This window comes from Atta colombica, unplaced genomic scaffold (genome assembly GCF_001594045.1).
Source record: "Atta colombica isolate Treedump-2 unplaced genomic scaffold, Acol1.0 scaffold47, whole genome shotgun sequence".
Classification (NCBI taxonomy): domain Eukaryota; kingdom Metazoa; phylum Arthropoda; class Insecta; order Hymenoptera; family Formicidae; genus Atta; species Atta colombica.
This window is the reverse complement of record NW_017259536.1, coordinates 3,556,191-3,573,792: the sequence shown is the minus strand read 5'-3', so window position 1 is coordinate 3,573,792 and position 17,602 is coordinate 3,556,191. Positions and strand designations below refer to the sequence as shown.

General features: G+C 35.7%; 1 protein-coding gene across 2 annotated transcripts in view; it reads right to left on the bottom strand.

The window, feature by feature from the left end:
• Nucleotides 1-17,334, bottom strand: part of LOC108691558 (galactosylgalactosylxylosylprotein 3-beta-glucuronosyltransferase P-like) — a 20,588-nt gene extending 3,254 nt beyond the window's left edge. Inside the window, exons 1-3 of one of the 2 annotated variants that reach the window (XM_018199346.1) lie at nt 17,183-17,334; nt 1,291-1,360; nt 419-624 (exon numbers count right to left, since the gene is read on the bottom strand). In XM_018199346.1, the coding sequence (XP_018054835.1) occupies nt 419-613 (195 nt within the window). In that variant the 5' untranslated portion in view covers nt 614-624; nt 1,291-1,360; nt 17,183-17,334. Of the gene's footprint in view, nt 1-418; nt 625-1,290; nt 1,361-8,435; nt 8,902-17,182 lie in introns of those variants that run through there. The other variant, XM_018199347.1, reaches the window with a different exon arrangement.
• Nucleotides 17,335-17,602: the final 268 nt, after the last annotated feature.

Genomic DNA, 17,602 nt, shown 5'->3' with positions numbered 1-17,602 from the left:
TATATATCAATAAACATGTCAATATATTCATAAATTTATAATCTTATAAAAATAATATTGAATTATTTCTCCATTTTTCTAACACTTTTTTTTTATGAAAAAGCGGGAAACAACCCTTATATTGAGTGTATATGTACTCAATACGTGATTTTTTTAATATTACTTTTTTTTTAATCTTCACAGCTATATATAAATATTTGAAAATGTCTCATATTTTTTATCAATATTTAATATAGAAATGTTCTCTCTATTGAATGTAACTACTAATTTCCAATTTTGGACTCAACAAAAAATTAGAAAAAAAACTTAAAACTTATAAGATCCTGTTACTTCAATAAATATTTTGGTAAAATGAGTTTCATTCTAATAAAATAAATTTCGGTATATGGTATAATAAATATTAATAATTATTTTTTACCATTTCTTCGGCGAGCCTTGGGGTTTCGCTATCATCCTCCTCACCGACTGGCAAATCCTCGGCAGCGTTCGCGGAAGTATCGGCATTGAAGACCGTTACTTGATCGAAAGTAATGCCGGTGGACAGGAGATATTGATAAAAGACTACGAAGATCCCTATCAAGGCGATCACTCCCATTTTCATGGACGGCTTCATTATACTGATGCCTGAGGTTACGAAAAAAAGGAACGTTCAGAAATAATAGTGAGAAAAAGAATAATATATTGCTTAATTGTGATTTTTAATAAAGTGTGACATGATAAAAAAAGAAAATGGATGATTTTCGATTAAATATTTGAAAACGCGCATTAAGCTGTATTTAATGTTTTTAATCTCACTTGGAGAATAGAGTGGAAGATGAATCGGACTATAGATTAAAAATGTACCACATCTCAACTTGTTCCATCAACTTTCCTGCTTGGCGGAAAGCAGTTCTCTCGCGTTCTATTCTCATATCTCCTACGGACTGTGTTGAGTCTGTAGTTGAGTTCGAGTTTCCAATTTTAATCTGATTCACAGTTCAATCCCATTCTGGTAGAGATGGAGCACTCCATTTGCCGGGCATTAGCTTGTATAAATATATATCATGCGAATTTTATTACGCGTATAAAATGTAAATTTAACGGCGAACGAAACGAAATGCGAAGATTAACCGTTGGAGAGGTCCGTGAATTAAAACTTGATATTACATTGGAACGCATTTCCCGCCTGTCCGTATTAAAAGCTCGACACGCAGATGATCCCGTTTTCGCGTGATCTCCAGCGGAAAACGTCGGAGCTGTCATAATAGCCCGCCGGGTGCAGAAGGTTGAAACAAAGATATGCTCACTCACCCGAATGCTACATGTGTCTGCTGTTCCGTCGTTTCCTCTGCCTCTCCTGAATCGCCAACTGCTTCTTGCCCTGTCATAAAAGTAATTAGCTGTCGTAAATTCTTGGATATCTCGTGATATTTTTACATCTAGAGCGGTACGATATGTAACCGCTGTAATATACATATATGTATATATAGTAGTATATATATATATATATACTATTTAGAACTGATTAAAATTCTCGACGTGCGTGACTGAACCTTCGGATCACCGTCTGTGTATTGATAATCACGATTAACTGTGGTCCGTGCGAATTTAATTATTATAATTCCATGATATGACGCGCGGATCCGCTTTTGGTAAACATGCGCAACGGCTCCCGGCCGGGCCGATTCGCAGTGCGATCGAAGGGACGATTCCGTCGAGGTTTAATTATTTTCGTGGGTCATGTGGCATTTCCCGAAGGCCCGGATTCGCTTGGGGATGGCGAGGGAGGAAGAAGAAGAAGAAGAGGAGGAAGAAGAGGAGGAGGGCGCAGGCGTAGCGACTAAGCCGATAGCGCGGTCGCCGGAAGAACATCCGTCAGGATCCCGCGGACTTTGGCGATAAAGCGAGGCGACGTTTAAAGTGAAGGACCGTCGCCCGTCGCTAACGAGCGACGATAACGTTCGAGATTTATTTAACGAACGAGACGTGAGATACGTGGGTGTTTGCGGCTATTCCCCCGGGATGCACGTGAAACCGGGGAATCCCATAGGCAACGTCGTAATTTCCAGAGCCTTCCTGTCTTTCTATTCTAATAAAACTCGTTTCTCGCGGCTTGGACTCGTATTCCGCGAGAAAGAGAGAAGTGCATCAATTGCCTCGCTACTATTTCTTCTCCCCGGTATCAAACGGCCAGCATTAACCGCGTCTATCATTAATAACTATTGTCTTCCATCCGACGTGACGTATCGCCTCCTCGCGATTTTATAGCCTCTTTAGCGCGAAGAAATAATAGATGTTCAACAATGTTTACGACGTATGATAATGGGTTAGGAGTAACTCGTTTAATCCTTATCTTTAGTACTCTTCGGGGAATCCTTTCTATCGGGAATTCTTTTCTGTTTAGTATTGAATATAAATTTATTTAAAAAATCTAATAGAATACAGTTCTCCGAGCGGCATCTTGAAGGCATCCTTATAATGTTATAATGTAGACGTCCTTTGGATATCCTTTAAAACAGTTGTACGAAATAATTTTTTTCTCACAATTATAATATATTACACAAAGTACGGATGACAAATGTATTAAGTATAACAACACATTAAAGTGAACGAAATACAATAGATAGCGTAATGAGAGGTGCGGAAACTGAAAAGGAATTTTTAGGGACATCGATAACAAGTAGAAAAATGTAGAAATAAAATCAAAAATGAGCAAGATCTCCAGCAGTAGTATACTTGACGCGCATGTTCATAATTGTTCATAATTCATGCAAATAATTCAATATTTTATTAGAATTATAAACTATTTTTCACAATCCTTTCTTGAATATATAGTGTTGAATATATAAATTTGATTTCTCTCTCTCTTTACCGTCCTATTCTTATATTCATCACTTAGTTAAACAAAGAAAGCAGTAAGTATACTCTTTGAGAGTTGATAATAACAGTCTTTTGAACATAATACGACATAGCTCGAAAATGCTCCCTTTTCTAATTTACTTTCAACGCGTCGCTATCGCAACGTTCTTACGTAAGCAACGTCATATGCAGGACGACCGCTCTAAATTACACGACACCAAGAATTTAACGCCGTCTCTCCTATATCGCCCGTCACAAACGCGCTCTTTCTCGCCTCGCCTGGCGACGTCAGCAGCAGAAAAAAATAAAACCAACACTGATAAGATCTACCGTTTTTATCTTGCGCAATGGAAAACGCGGTGTTTAGCAGCAAATAAAAATGACGAAGAATGATGGAAATTCGCTAATTAAGAATCGATTCACGTCACGACATTACTGATTGTAGAATCAATTAATGTGAAACCAATCTGGCCTTTTATTTGTCGCACTTCGACATTACTCTGACATTTCTATTGTAGAATTTGAATAGAATCTTCCTTGCTACTATTCTAGGAATGTTGAAGTAATGTCGGAATGCATTGAATATTTATTTCGATGAAAATAGATTTCGTGAAATATTTTCTTCTTTTTTACATTAATGATAAGAGATATTTAAAAATCTATCTATATCATGTAAATGTCACTTCATTTTCTTTCTTTCTTACTTTTCTCAAATTTATCTGACAATTTTCTATAAGAAAAGATAAGATTTCAGATTGTCTGAAAATTTCGAGTAACCGACGTGAAACGACTTTCCATCACACCGTAATGATAGCTTTGCCAAAAGAAACGCGAGTTACCGAGAAAATGACTTTCGTAATCAGTGGTAAAACGATAAATCGAATTGGTAAATATTAGACATGCAATCAGATGGAAAGAACAGTTAAATTTCGATTTAAATGGCGGAAGGAGTGACGATCTGTCACTGATCGATCGACATAATTAAGTACCGTGGCAAATGCGTTTAATTCAGCTTAATGTGGCTTCCTTCATAAATTATGAGGCGCCAATAAGGTTTTCTTAAACTATCATCTATTATATATTTTACAGCGACACAATGTTTGATCGACGCGAATTGTGAACGAATAGTCCAGTATAAATGAAATTCGCAATATCGTTGATGCAATAACAGGATTTATTCAGTCGGTTATTTGAATTTCCGTCACCTGCGTGAAAATTTTTCATTGCCATTAATGATATCCATTCAAAATATGTGTCAAGTTTTTAAAAGACTTTTCTATTGTAAAGTATCAACAAGATCTCAAAGTGACAAGTAGTACGCAGTAAAAGCATCGATTGTGCCATCTACATAGTTGTAGAAGAAGTGCCATTGTGTATTTATCATAGTCCCACAGAGAGAACGATTTTGTTGAAGTATCAAAAATCTAGCGGGATACAGACCTTTTTATTTACAGAAAATAATTTTAACATTCTAGCAATCAATTTGAGTAGTGTCCTTAAAAATTTCGGTCTAACAAAATAATTTCAGATCCAACAAAATTTTTGGAGCTTCAGCAAAAATCATTCTTTCCGTGCATAATATTTTTTAATTTAAATCTTGAATTATATTATCGCAAAATTCACATATCATTTTCCAGAAGAGTAATGTACAGTTTTGAAAATTAATATCAGTTTATTATTGATTTTAATAAATAGTCGTTGGTAATTACTCTGTTCGCAATATGCGATCTTTCGTTGAAATGATAATTGAATTACGAGAAAAATAATTGAATATGCAGCTGTATTGGAAATAGAACATATTATTTTACATATTTTATTCAGCCTTATAACGATTTCTTTTCGAGTATCCAAACGACGATCGTCACGCAAGAAATTTCGCTACAATTGATCGATCTCCGTTTTGTTTTCGATCGGTTATTGGTTGATTAATAATTGCTACGGCTGTTTCTTATTCGCCAGAAATTTCGTATTATGACGCAAGTTTTTGAAATCAGAGCTTCAATCGGATATGCCAGATATCATCGCGCCACGGAGAGTCATATAAATTACTAATTAGAATGCGAGAAACGAGCATTCGAGTTCAAGCATTCTTTTTGCTTCGCTTCCATGCTTCGTTTGCATGAGAATTTCATGGTTGATCAACTCGCACTAACTAACCGTATCGTCAGATAATTTAAATAGGATCATTGGTTCCTAAATCAGTTTATCATCAGTGCGGCATTGATCAACGAGGCAATTTGTCGTTTAATTTAATCAGTGATGCGTTCATGTTATTGAACCTCCTTACATACTGAGAATAATATTCTGGTTGTACTAACAAGAAGTACAAACGAAACGAGCTCTAATTATATGAATTAGAATTCTGATTATCGAATATAATTAAATGTCTTGTTTCTTCGATTGGAATTTAATTTAATTATAGATTTAATTATAAGCTGATTTGTATTTTTTGATTTATATCTATCAGAATTCCAATGCAATAAGACTTTTCAGTGTGTAAAAACGAATGAAGTGTATGTTTCAGACTCGCATATATGAGGTGTACGATTTTCTAATATCGAAATATTTAACTGATATTGAAAAATGTAAGATATGGAAAAATTCCAGGAAAGAGAAATATAAGAAGACATTTCAGAAAATTCAGATAAAGTAATATTTTTTGAATTCCGGCTAAAGTAATATTTTTCTCGCAAATAAAATTATCAATAGATTTAAAAATGATTATTAAGATCAGGTTGTGAATATCCTTAAAAGTTTTTTGTTAAAGATAGCCGTTACTTAAAAGAAAAAAATAAATCGAGTAATCAATTTTCTTAGCAATAATATATAATAATACATTTTTGTATAGATGAACATCAATATACTAAATTGCTTGTCAATTTAATAATATTACTATTCTGTTTTGTTAGGATTGCGTTTTAAGATTGAAAATTAAATTTGATGCGCAATTTGCAGGATTAGATATATAAATATAAATTTACACAGAATTATTTAAGTACTAAAAAAATCCAATTTAACTGTTTAAAGCTTTTATCGGTTACGTATTCACATTTATGGCTTTAAAAGATATTTTGTTTAATATTATTTATATGAAAAATGTTTCAGACAAAAACTGTATGAGCTAAAAAAGAATAAATAATAGTTAAAATCAACTTTCGGAAAAATCTGTTTTTCAAAAAAAAAGAACAAATAATGATAAAATTAAAAAATTAATTTTATCATTATTTGTTCTTTTTTAGATCATACAACTTTTGAAACATTTTTTCATATCTTTTATATTTTTCAAGGTATATTTCGATGTTAAAATGGGACACTCTGTATAAAAAGTCATGGGGCAAAACATTTTGAATCAATTGAGTAATTCTTTCTTTACGTTTCGTGCAAAAGCTATCCCATTATTAAGATTAGGGGTGAGCTGCTCTCGCGCGCTATTAATGAGAAATGAGCTTAGTCAGCAAATCCCTCATTTGAATCCAAGTCACGATTATTATGCGGCGTTTTTTTCCATTGTTCAAGGTGCACGCAGCCAACGCAAATGGCGGTGTGTAATGAGATTGTGTTCACAGTATCTCAATAGAAAAGCCGCGATATCCCTAGACGTCAACTTGATCGGAACTTTTATATCGCGCACTTCCCACGGCATTTCACATCCTTCCAACTTCGATTAATTAAATCTCTGTGCTTTAGAGTCAAGGAACCGAACTAACCGAAATTTTAACGGCTTCGACAGGAACGCGAACATTCATTATCGAGTTAATGCCCCGAGTTCTCGCAGCCAATCTCGTTTGCATTAAGCTGGAAAACTGACTTTACCTACACTAAGAAAAATGTTCTAATTGTACAACAAGAAGTACGAACGAAACGAACTTTAATCATATAAATCAGAATTCTGATAATTAAACTTCTGGTTATCTCGATTGGAAAATCGAGTTTGATACATTGGAAAGAACAATTTTGTTAAAAAATATCTAAAAATTTAGCTAGATGCAGATCTGAAAATAATTTTGTTGGACCACCGAAATAATTATGTAGAACATTGAAGCGTTGTTGATAATGCTGGAAAAAATATTGACATTCCTGCAACTAGTTTGAGCGTCCTACATAATTATTTTGATGGTCCAAACAAAATTATTTTCAGATCTGCATATCAAGCTAAATTTTTTAATATTATTCTTTCCATGTAGATTTAATTATATAAAAAGGACGGATTTCCTAAGTGCGTCAAACGAGAAATATAGCTCTGAAAATAATTTTATTGAACCATCAAAATATGTAGAACGTTTAAACGTTGCCGGCAATGTTGCAAACAGTTCTGATAGTTTAAAAATCAATTTGAGTATCCTAATTTGATGGTCCAAACAAAATTATTTTCAGATCTATATCTAAGTTTTTAAATAATTCAGCAAAATCATAAATTTAATTATATAAAAAGGACGGTTTCACTAAAGTATCTAAAAATTTAATTGCATATACTGAGAGAAAAATATATCATATTTGTGACTATAATTGATAAAATAATTATGGTTATGAGTATTATTTTTATAATTATTATTGCTATAATGTTAGTATATATTGTTATAACAATAACCTTATATGTATAATTACAACATTTTGTAGTATAATTTACTATATGCAAATATGATTTATGTGTAAGATAACAATATACAATTAATTACATGAATAATATTACATGAATACATATTATGATTGTTATGATTATAATTTAGTGTTTAAGTTACTATAATTCATATGGTCAAAATAATTATAAATTTAGTTGTCCCAAAAATGACTGTATATTATTAGTTAAATTTATGGTTATTCCAATCATTTTTTTCTCTCAGTGTGTAAATCTGAAAATAATTTTATTCAGACCATCATAATAATTACGTAGAATGTTCAAGATGGCTGCTAGAATATCAAAATTTTTTGTAACATACGCTCATTATGCTTGAGCGTCTTATATAAATAATTTTGATGATCCAACAAAATTATTTTCAAATTTGTATTTATCAAAAATTTTTAATACTTCAACAAAATAGTTTCTGTGTATGATTTGTACCTTTCTAGTTGAATCTACTAGAATTATAATTTCAACAAGAAACTTTTTTCAATAATGTATCTTCCTTTTCAAGTCTCACACGCGTATTTAAACGCGTGATGCATACGCTTATCGCGGTTTGCAACTTTGCGGTTTTATTGGTGTTTCACCTATCTTGCAAATCTCCACTAGCTGTACCTCGTACTGTGCAATTTCGCTGCATTATTCTCTTACATGTGGAAATATGTACGTGCAAATTATGGAATCACTTTTCCACAAGTAATATCACGTGCAACTGCACGTTTCGAAACTATGCGCGACCTTAACAGTTACAAACATGTATGTTGTTATCGAGAATTTCTTAATGTTAAATTCTTGGAATACATTTGAGATATACTTAAACTATCTATTATGCGCATAATTGCCCGTGCAATTTTCTCCAAGGCACAGGAATTAACCTTCGAATATCGATTGCAATTTCATTCAATGTTTCAGTCCGTAAATGTGTCGCACTATATATATTCAGTCGCTATATATATATTCAATCGTTTATACTAACCGGCTCGACTCGACGGAAACTGGAGCACGATAAATGCATCGATTAATACAGTTTCCTTAACTAGAACCACTTATCACCCGTATATAGGCTTTCGCTAGAGAGAGCTAGACAAATTAACGCACGTCTCATCGTCGTGGCGCGAATCAATTTTTCACCGCGCGCGGCCCGATCCGTCGTGCCGGGTGCGTTTCTAATTGCTCGCGGCTAAAAGAGGAGCACTCCGTTTCCGGAACCGGATCTCTCCGAGGCATCAATCAGGTCGCTCTGCTTCGTTTGGCACCTGACCCAGTTCACCTAGTTGATCCTCGGGAGATCTCGTAGAATCGGACGGGACGATTGAAACGCGCATCTCGTGTCTTAATGATGCCGTCCCATCAGAGTCACGCGACAGAGACGACAATGACGACAATGGAAACGAGGCCGATGAAGACGAGGACGAGGACGGCAAAACAGCGACGCAATCACGGCTGACTCGACACTGAAACGTTTCCTCCGGTTTCCTCCTACTCACGTGGCCACTTCTGTATAACGTCGTTCGTAACTTGCCCCACCATGATCGAAGAACTGATCGTCGTACGAGAGAAAGAGAGAGACACTTGTCCCACGTGTGTGTGTGCTGCGCACGGTCCACGGAACCGATCACGTGAATCTATTAGCAGATTGCGGTAATTCGGCGCTCAGTAGCAGCGCAATAGCACAGTTTTCAGACTGGCAAACGCTTAACCCGCCGACTTGCCGACGTCGATTCATCTCGTTCCCGAGAGGTGAACTTAGAGAGAGATGAACGGAAAGACACATTTTTTTGTTAAAATCTAAAAATTTAGCTACATACAGATCTGAAAATAATCCTTCACAGATTTACTGGATTTTTTTTTATCTAGACGAAATTCCACTCCCAATTGGGAGATGGAAATTTGAAGAGAAAGATTTGAGATTGGAAATTTGCACTAAGAAATTTAAATTTAAATTTTTATTTAATAAAGATTTTAATATTTGAATTAAATAACTATTTGGCAATGTAATGGAAATGTTGAAGAGTAATCCGGAATTTTTCTAAATTTTTTGAAAGTCTAAAACGATTAAAAATTTGTTCTGGACAAAAAGACTCAGTGTGTTTACAAAATATCTATATCTACGAGAGAGGATAATTTTGTTTTGCCTATCGAAATAATTATATAGAATATTAAATTAGTGGCTAAAATGTTAAAAACTTTTTGCAACTCGTGCTTGAATGCTTCGCTACATAATTGGATTGGCTAAAAAGTCTCCTCGTTTTTTACTTGTATTGATTCTGACATTCGATTTAGATATTCCAAGTTCTACTGCGATAGATATTTTAAGTGAGGCGATGCAGATTATTTTCGATCAAGACATTCATTTGCTCATCATCTACTATATTTGGCCTACCAGAACGTTGCTCGTCTTCAAGAAATTCTCACCATAGAACTTTCCAAACCAAAATTGGCACATGTGATGATTCACACTATCCTCCATTGCACGTGTCTTTTTTCAGATTTTGCACTGCGATTTTACCTTTATGATAGTAATATAGCAGAATGTGGCGAAAATATCTTTTCTTCCATTTTTAATCCTTTATAACAAACGGTAAATTTATTGATATATCTCGATACTTTTCTGTTATGAGACAAAATTAATTTCGGATATGTATCTAATTAAATTTTTCAATACTTCGACAAAACTGGTTTTTCCATATAATAACCAGGTTAAGTAAACGTCGTTTCTAATTAAAATTATCGGGAATAAGAAAAATCAGAGACACGAAATTTGCACGAAATACATGATTTTTCCATCGCGTATGATATTTATATCTGGTTGCTGTGCGGAGCTTCATAAAAAGATAAACGACATATGTTATTCCCTGTAGTCCATTCGCGACTACAACGCAGGATATTTTTGAGCGTCGCGTTTTACAATGAAATCCAGATCGAAGTCGAACATCTTCGGAGAACTTTACAAATAATACATGCGACCAGCTCGCATATCAATGTTTCCAATGTGAATTAGCCCGATATGAATATCAAAAATACGACCGCCTACGTACATTTAATATAGGAAATATGTCAAACAGCGATGCATGAATTATTTAATCCAGGAATTTTATTTTAGGAATTATTTCTATTGATGTTTCTCTCTAAAAGTTGGATCGAAGAATGTAACCACTAATACCCATTGGGCACATCTATAAAAATAGAGTTTCAAAGTATTTCAGGACGTTCCCTCGCGACATTACTGTCGAGTTTTTATCGGTTCTGTCAAACGTACATATATCACTTACGTTTGTACAAATACACGTCGCCGGCAAATAAAGCAAATATATGGGAATAACTCCTGCGTCTTTATTCTACAAAGCAAGTTGCTTCCAATCTCAAGCTCGCTTCGACATTCTCTTTGCACGAAAGACATACGTGAAATATTACGTGTGAAAAATGTCGCAATGTAAGTATGTCGTGTAAAGTTTTCGCATATCGAATCGCGAAATGTGCGCGAAATCGTGCGTTTCTCGCGTCGCGAACGCGTTAAAAACGCATTGTCAGCGATCTCAGTTGAGTACGGAATATCGCGCGACACAAATAGCCTCCGGTGAGAGCAATTTTCGTCGTAGCTGAAACGCGATTAGACGCAACGCGCGCGGTTAATCTACCGGAATCGCGCGGAAAAACTCATAAATTCCTCCTATTATTAATCTTCCAATTAGCTCTATAAATGCGCGACATGCCTCGGCAAATGTATTCCACTCGCGTTTTGCGTTACGACGTTATCGGATAACGTTGTAACTTGCCTCGGAAGCTTACGCTAGCGGCGAAAATGATACGATACCGTGCACGGCGGCACGTGCTCGCTATTGCCGGCATATGAAAGAGAGAGAAGAGAGAGAGAGAGAGAGAGAGAAAGAGAGAAGCGCATACAACGTATATCTAGTTATATAATGATCAATAACACGAGGCAACAGAAGTGAGACAGTGGTCGATGGCGAAGGACGATGAGAGACCGTTCCCGAATAGATATAAGGCGCCAAGTTTATAGTTCGATGGACAATCGAATTCTTACCTGGTGTGATCTGAATAATAATTAACCAGAATGTAAAATCCTTTATCACTGATCGCAATTGATTGATTAAATATTAGTAACATGAGGAAATCAGGATTGTCACCATATTCCTAAAATTTTATAATTTTATTTTCTCCGATTTTCAGATAATATTTCTTCATCTTCACTGATGTTTTCAATAATATTTTGAAAGTTTTTGTATTTTTGCCTTGATTTGGAAATCGTCAAATATTGTATTTTGCTGAACAATTTAACATAGCAATGTAAATTGCTAAATTGTTCTTTCGTAGGGTAGAAGGTAGGTACTGTGGGTCTTTTTTGTCCAGTTCAAATTTTTTTATTGTTAAGCTTTCAAAAAATGCAAAAAAATTCAGGATTACTTTTCAGTATTTCTGCTACGTTGTCACAAATAGTTATTTAATTTAAATATTAAAACCTTCATTTAATACAAATTAAAATTCGTGCCACAAGAAATTTGAGAGCGAAATTTCGCCTGGATAAAAACAGACTCTCAGTGCTTCTACAATATTAATGTTGCTTGCATTTAAGTTGGTTATTAAGTTGATAATATTCCAAAACTGAATATGTATGATAATTGTGTACGCATATTAAACTTCTTTAAAAAAAAAATTTTGATTTTTCAGAAAATTTTGCAAAATTCCTTTACTTTTCCCTGATTTCTCTAAAAGTAAAGGAAATTTTGCAAAATTTCTCTGGGTTTTTAATTTTTCTCACGTTTCCCCGATTTTCCTGAATTTTATGGCAAATTCAGAAATTAGAGCTACTACGATTCCTTATAGCCCTAATTTCCTCATATTAAGTTGTTAAACATGAGAAATTCAAATTGTTCTTAAATTGTTGATTAAATATTAATTACTTCTGCCGCAAAAGACAACTCGAGGCGGCGGTTTAATTTCATTAAAATTTCCGTCACGAGAGGTCGAGCTCAAGTGGATGGCAAATATCTGAATCGTATCAACATACGCACTGTGAACATTGTACATGTAGGCAGCTTTACACAGCAATGTTAACAAACGGATGCTAATAAATGGAGATGTATCTAATCATTGCGTTCGTTCGAAGTACAAATTTGAAATGTTAGACTATGTCTGCAGTATTTATTCGATAATCATCTGAAAGAAAGTTTAATGTTGTCAGTTGGCTTCAAGCGCAAAGCATCGTTGACATTTCCGGAGTACACAGCTACATACCAGAAGTTATAGAGCAAGAGACTTAATTCGAATAAAAATCACGCGAATACAATACGATATTTCAATACTACCTAAAAGTTTTTTTTTTCGAGGTAATTCTCTACTTTAAACAACGATCGTGTCGTAGATGATGCGGGGATGGATACAGCGCGGAAGTTTGATCGATTCGCATTCAAGCCGGGCGTATTTCGGGGTGAATATTTGCGCAAGCTACCCCTTCAGTTCTGCATTTGCTTTCCGAGCACGTTGCCGGTCTAGACGGGATTCTCGAAGGCGCAATCTCGCGAGGTCGTGTAATTTGTAACGCAACTTTCGGTAACGGGATCCAACAACTAATAAGAAGTTCTTTCCCGCCGACCGGTGTGTACGCTATAGCCACCTATGGCACCCTTTGATTTGGAGGGCACATGGCCACCCTGCTGCTAGCTGGTCGATAACCGCTCGGCAGACACCATGTGATTCTCTCTCTTTCCCTTCTCCCTCTTTCAGTTTTGATACCCCTTTACCTTCCCTACCTCTTACCTACAGCGACCCATGGGCGTCGGCAGAATTTTTTACGCGAACGATAAGATAAATAGAAATAGTGCTACCAATAAGTGTAATAAATAAATAAATTGACCACTGTTATAATACACCTTAATTACAGACTTTTTCTTGTTCGCAAGAAACTCTGACTTCTGCAATAACTAGATGACCATTATGCAAGATATCATGCGCTGTTTACATGTTTTGTTATATTTATATATATATTAATAATAGTTTGTAGTTTTGTATTTGCATTGATAAGGAACCGAAACCGTTGGTCGAAACGTATCTACGTTTGTTAAATGTTAATAAAAATTTCTTTGCGCACCCCGTTAATCGCTTTGACTCTTAATTGGTAATTTTTGTTTCCTTTTTTTACATTAAATAAAATATATTATTCATGTTTCATGAAAAGAGAAAGATATGTACACGGGAAAGCAACAACGAGACATTATAGTCTCTTAGTTATATGGAAAGAACGAGTTTGCTCAAGTATCTACAAATTTAATTATAAATATAGATCTAAAAATAATTTCGTTGAACTACTCTACTAATTACTCAGGATTGCTACAGATTTGAAAAACCGGAAAAACCGGGAAAAGTGGAAAACAGGAATATCTGAAATATTGAAATTTGCTCATAATTTCCTTAAACTGCTCCTATTTCAGATAATTTTTATAATTTTTTAATATTATATCTGATGTTTATAGTGAAGTACGTTCAAAACTTGTATACTTTAAATGATTTTAATAAAATTAAAATTTATTCAGTATTTTTATTTGATCGTACTTTTATTTTTATTTTGACCTTTTTCATAACTGTATTCTTTTTTCCAATATTACTTTATTTTTTGTTGGCTTGAATTTACACCCAAAATTTTAATATGCTACTAAATCTTTTTTGCATTGTTTTTAATAATATTAATATAAGATAATACTAGCTTTCCTACAACTCTTTAAATGTTAAAATTTACATATTTTACATTGGAAAGTTTTCCATTCTCATCTGGAAAAATCAGAGAATTAAAAAATTTATTTTCTGTGGCAATCCTGCTAAATTAGGAATCTCAAGCATAATGAGCTGTCAAAAATTCTAATATTTTAGCAACCAGCTTAAGCATTTTACGTAATTATTTTGATAGTTCAATAAAATTATTTTCAGATCTAGCTAAATTTTTTATTACTTTATTAAAAAAATGTTATATACTTCAAAATTTCAGTAAAATCGAAGCAAAATTGTCGTCATGGTTTTCAATGTATTTTTTTCACTTAGAGAGAGATTTGTTGGCTTTTCTTCTTTCAAAGTATGCAAGAAGAAGAGAACTTTTCTTACTTTATTTCATCAAGATTTGATAGAAAAACGATAAATTTTTTGCACCAGTTTAAGTACACAATGTATAATCATATAATCATACACGTAATTAAATCACGTAATTAAATCACGAATCGTACGAACCACGAAGTGAAGATAATTAGCGGTAGCAACGTAATAATTAAGTAAAACGTGCAATAATGTGGAATGTGAGACGGCAATTGACGGAAGAAAACGAGGATAATGGGAAGAGTGGATGTTAACGCATCAGGGTACTTAAATGGGAGAAACTTCGGCATGCTTGAATAGCAGAAACTTGGTTTAAACACGTTTATGCACGTTATCGATTACAGCACTGTGGTCTATCTAACAAAATAGCGTCTTTTAATGAAACTCTATTCCTCGCCTTGAACGGCTGAAGAAGGTTGTAAGGTGCATCCCCTTGGATTCTGTTCACGGCGCCCATGTGTCTTGCTATTCTTTTCTTCCCTCCTCTCCTCTCTCTCTCTCTCTCTCTCTCTCTCTCTCTCTCTCTCTCTCTCTCTCTCTCTCTTTCTCTCTCTCTTTCACTATCATTCTCCATCCATTTCCGTCCTAGCTCCGTCGTCATATTGATCGTGACTTATAATACCAACGTATGATGTATAATATTGTAAATCGGATATTCTCGCCTGCCATCTCTCGACAGAGCTTTCTATGACCGATCTCTCACGGGACGGACACTATGTGGAGATTACGTGGGATTATCAATAAGGAACAGTTGGCATAGTGCCTGCAAACGTACTTGGATAAGCCAACTTGCGATCGATCAAGGTCGTGGTCAATTTTATTCGTCCGATAGAACGTTCGATCGAACATCGCCACTGCATTTTTCTTCATGTTGTTATTTCTTTTATGGAAAAAAAAAACACCGATATCATATATCATAAACGTATCAAATATTGAATGATACATTAAATGTACTTATCAAAGTACATTTTTGCGAAGCCAAGATCTAAGATTAATGATAATATTGTTTACTTCATGTACATTATATAACAGGCTATATTACATGTATTTTTGTAATTCAATTCATTCAATCCAATCCAATTGGATCCTTCAATACCCAGAGCGCCAGGGTACGTGAGTTCGTTCTTACGTAACGCCTGTAATTTCCTTGGGGAATTCTTCCTTCAGATTTTCATGACCTACTCTACTGTTTATCGCAAAAGAAAAACGATCAATTTCCACTTTTCATCAATTGCGATTATAGAAAGACTTCTCACCCGCCTCGCCTAACTCTCCCTTATCTATCCCCTCATAAATCTTTTTTTCAAATGAACCAAATCGCCACATTCAACGACAATTTATTCGTTCTTCTTAGGACACTTCGGCCGATGTCCTTACCGATGTTCTCCAGGACTTCCCAATAAGTTTATAGTAGCCGGCTAAATACATTTCCACTTCCTTTATTGACCTTCCGGTATCACCCATCCCCGGCAACCCCACTCTAAGTAATCGGCACTACGTAAAGATAGCGCTACAGTCGCGGTTGAAGATCATTCACTACCGCAAACGGATGGATATTAAGGGTTTCAAACGATTAGTATCGAACGCGATCGCCAAACACACTAGTTGTCATCCCCATTAATTCTCATATCGAATCCCATCCTTCTGGATTTGAGATAGATTCTAGCTGGAACAATTCGTTCTTGGAAACTGTGGTTGAGGTTAAGCCATTCGATCATCAATCCAAATTCCCGGCAATCTGTCGGAGTAATCAACCTTGGAACGTAAGACGTTGACGCGCATCTATCTATCCTTAATGTTTCTCTTACGAGTCAGTTTTTTCGCATGAGAAGATACCGAATTTCCATCTAAATTAAACGTTGAGATATTACTAAATAATATAGCCATATGAGTCTCGAGCTGCAACGTGACATCAAATACATCCTAAATAATTAAAACTCAAATTTGAGCGTACAGAGGACTAAATGTGACGTAGTCTGTGAAACAATATCGAGCGCAACATCTGTATTCAGTAAGACGTGAATGTCGTGCTCTATCTCCGCGAAATGCAGCGCGCGAATCCGCCACAGTCTCTCCGCGCGCGTTAATCGCGAGCAGATGTTCCTCAGCTTTAACCTGCATTCCGTGTCGACCCGCTCATCTACCAGATGATATGCACCCATGGAATAAAGTCGAATCGTAAAATAGCGCTTTCCGGCGAGAAAGAAAAATGGAGCATCGCGGTAAGAGTCTAGACGCAGTGAAAAGTACAAGCAATAGGAACAGGGAATAATAGATTTCCTATATACCACAAATCTCTCACGGACATACTAAAGATATCCAAAGAACGTACCTATGATATCCTAATGATATTCTCAGAACATTCCTCGAATAAAGTGTGCCGTATGAGTTCAATCTATCAATATTTGATGAAAACGGTTTCCATTAGGTTGCAATCTATTATTCCTTGTGTTCTTCATTTTTGTCTGAGGTCCTAAGAGGGACGATACAGTCATGGGGATGCAAGTCTCAATGAGCTCGCCTCGATGTGACGAATTCTCGCGTCATGAATTTTCGCTTTTCGCAGTACGGAAATTTGTACGATGACGACAAGCATTGTAATGACAGCATTGCAGTACTCACCATAGTAACGAGGGTGTCCGTTCACCGACCGCCTTTCGCCGTCGAATCAGCCCGTCGATCGGCAACCACGACAGTCACCACACTGCGGAGGAAAGCGCACTGCTAGGGGAAGGCTACCGCTGCTACCGCTGCTGCTGCTGCTGCTGCTGCTATCGCGGCCACCGCTGCTGCTGTTGCTGGTGCATCCTGAAAAAGCGGGAGGGGGCAAATTCACCGACGTTCCATGCTGCGGCATGCGAAATTCGCGCATGTACCCTGGATGGCAAAAGCGCCGAGCCGTACCGCGCAGCCGGCTAGATACATGTTATCGCGTATATATACACACGCATATACACAATGCGCGCGCGCGCGCACGCCCGACATTTCGGTCGGCCCGTTCGCCGTCGCTGGCTGATCGAAAGAGCTGCTCCTGACCCTTCG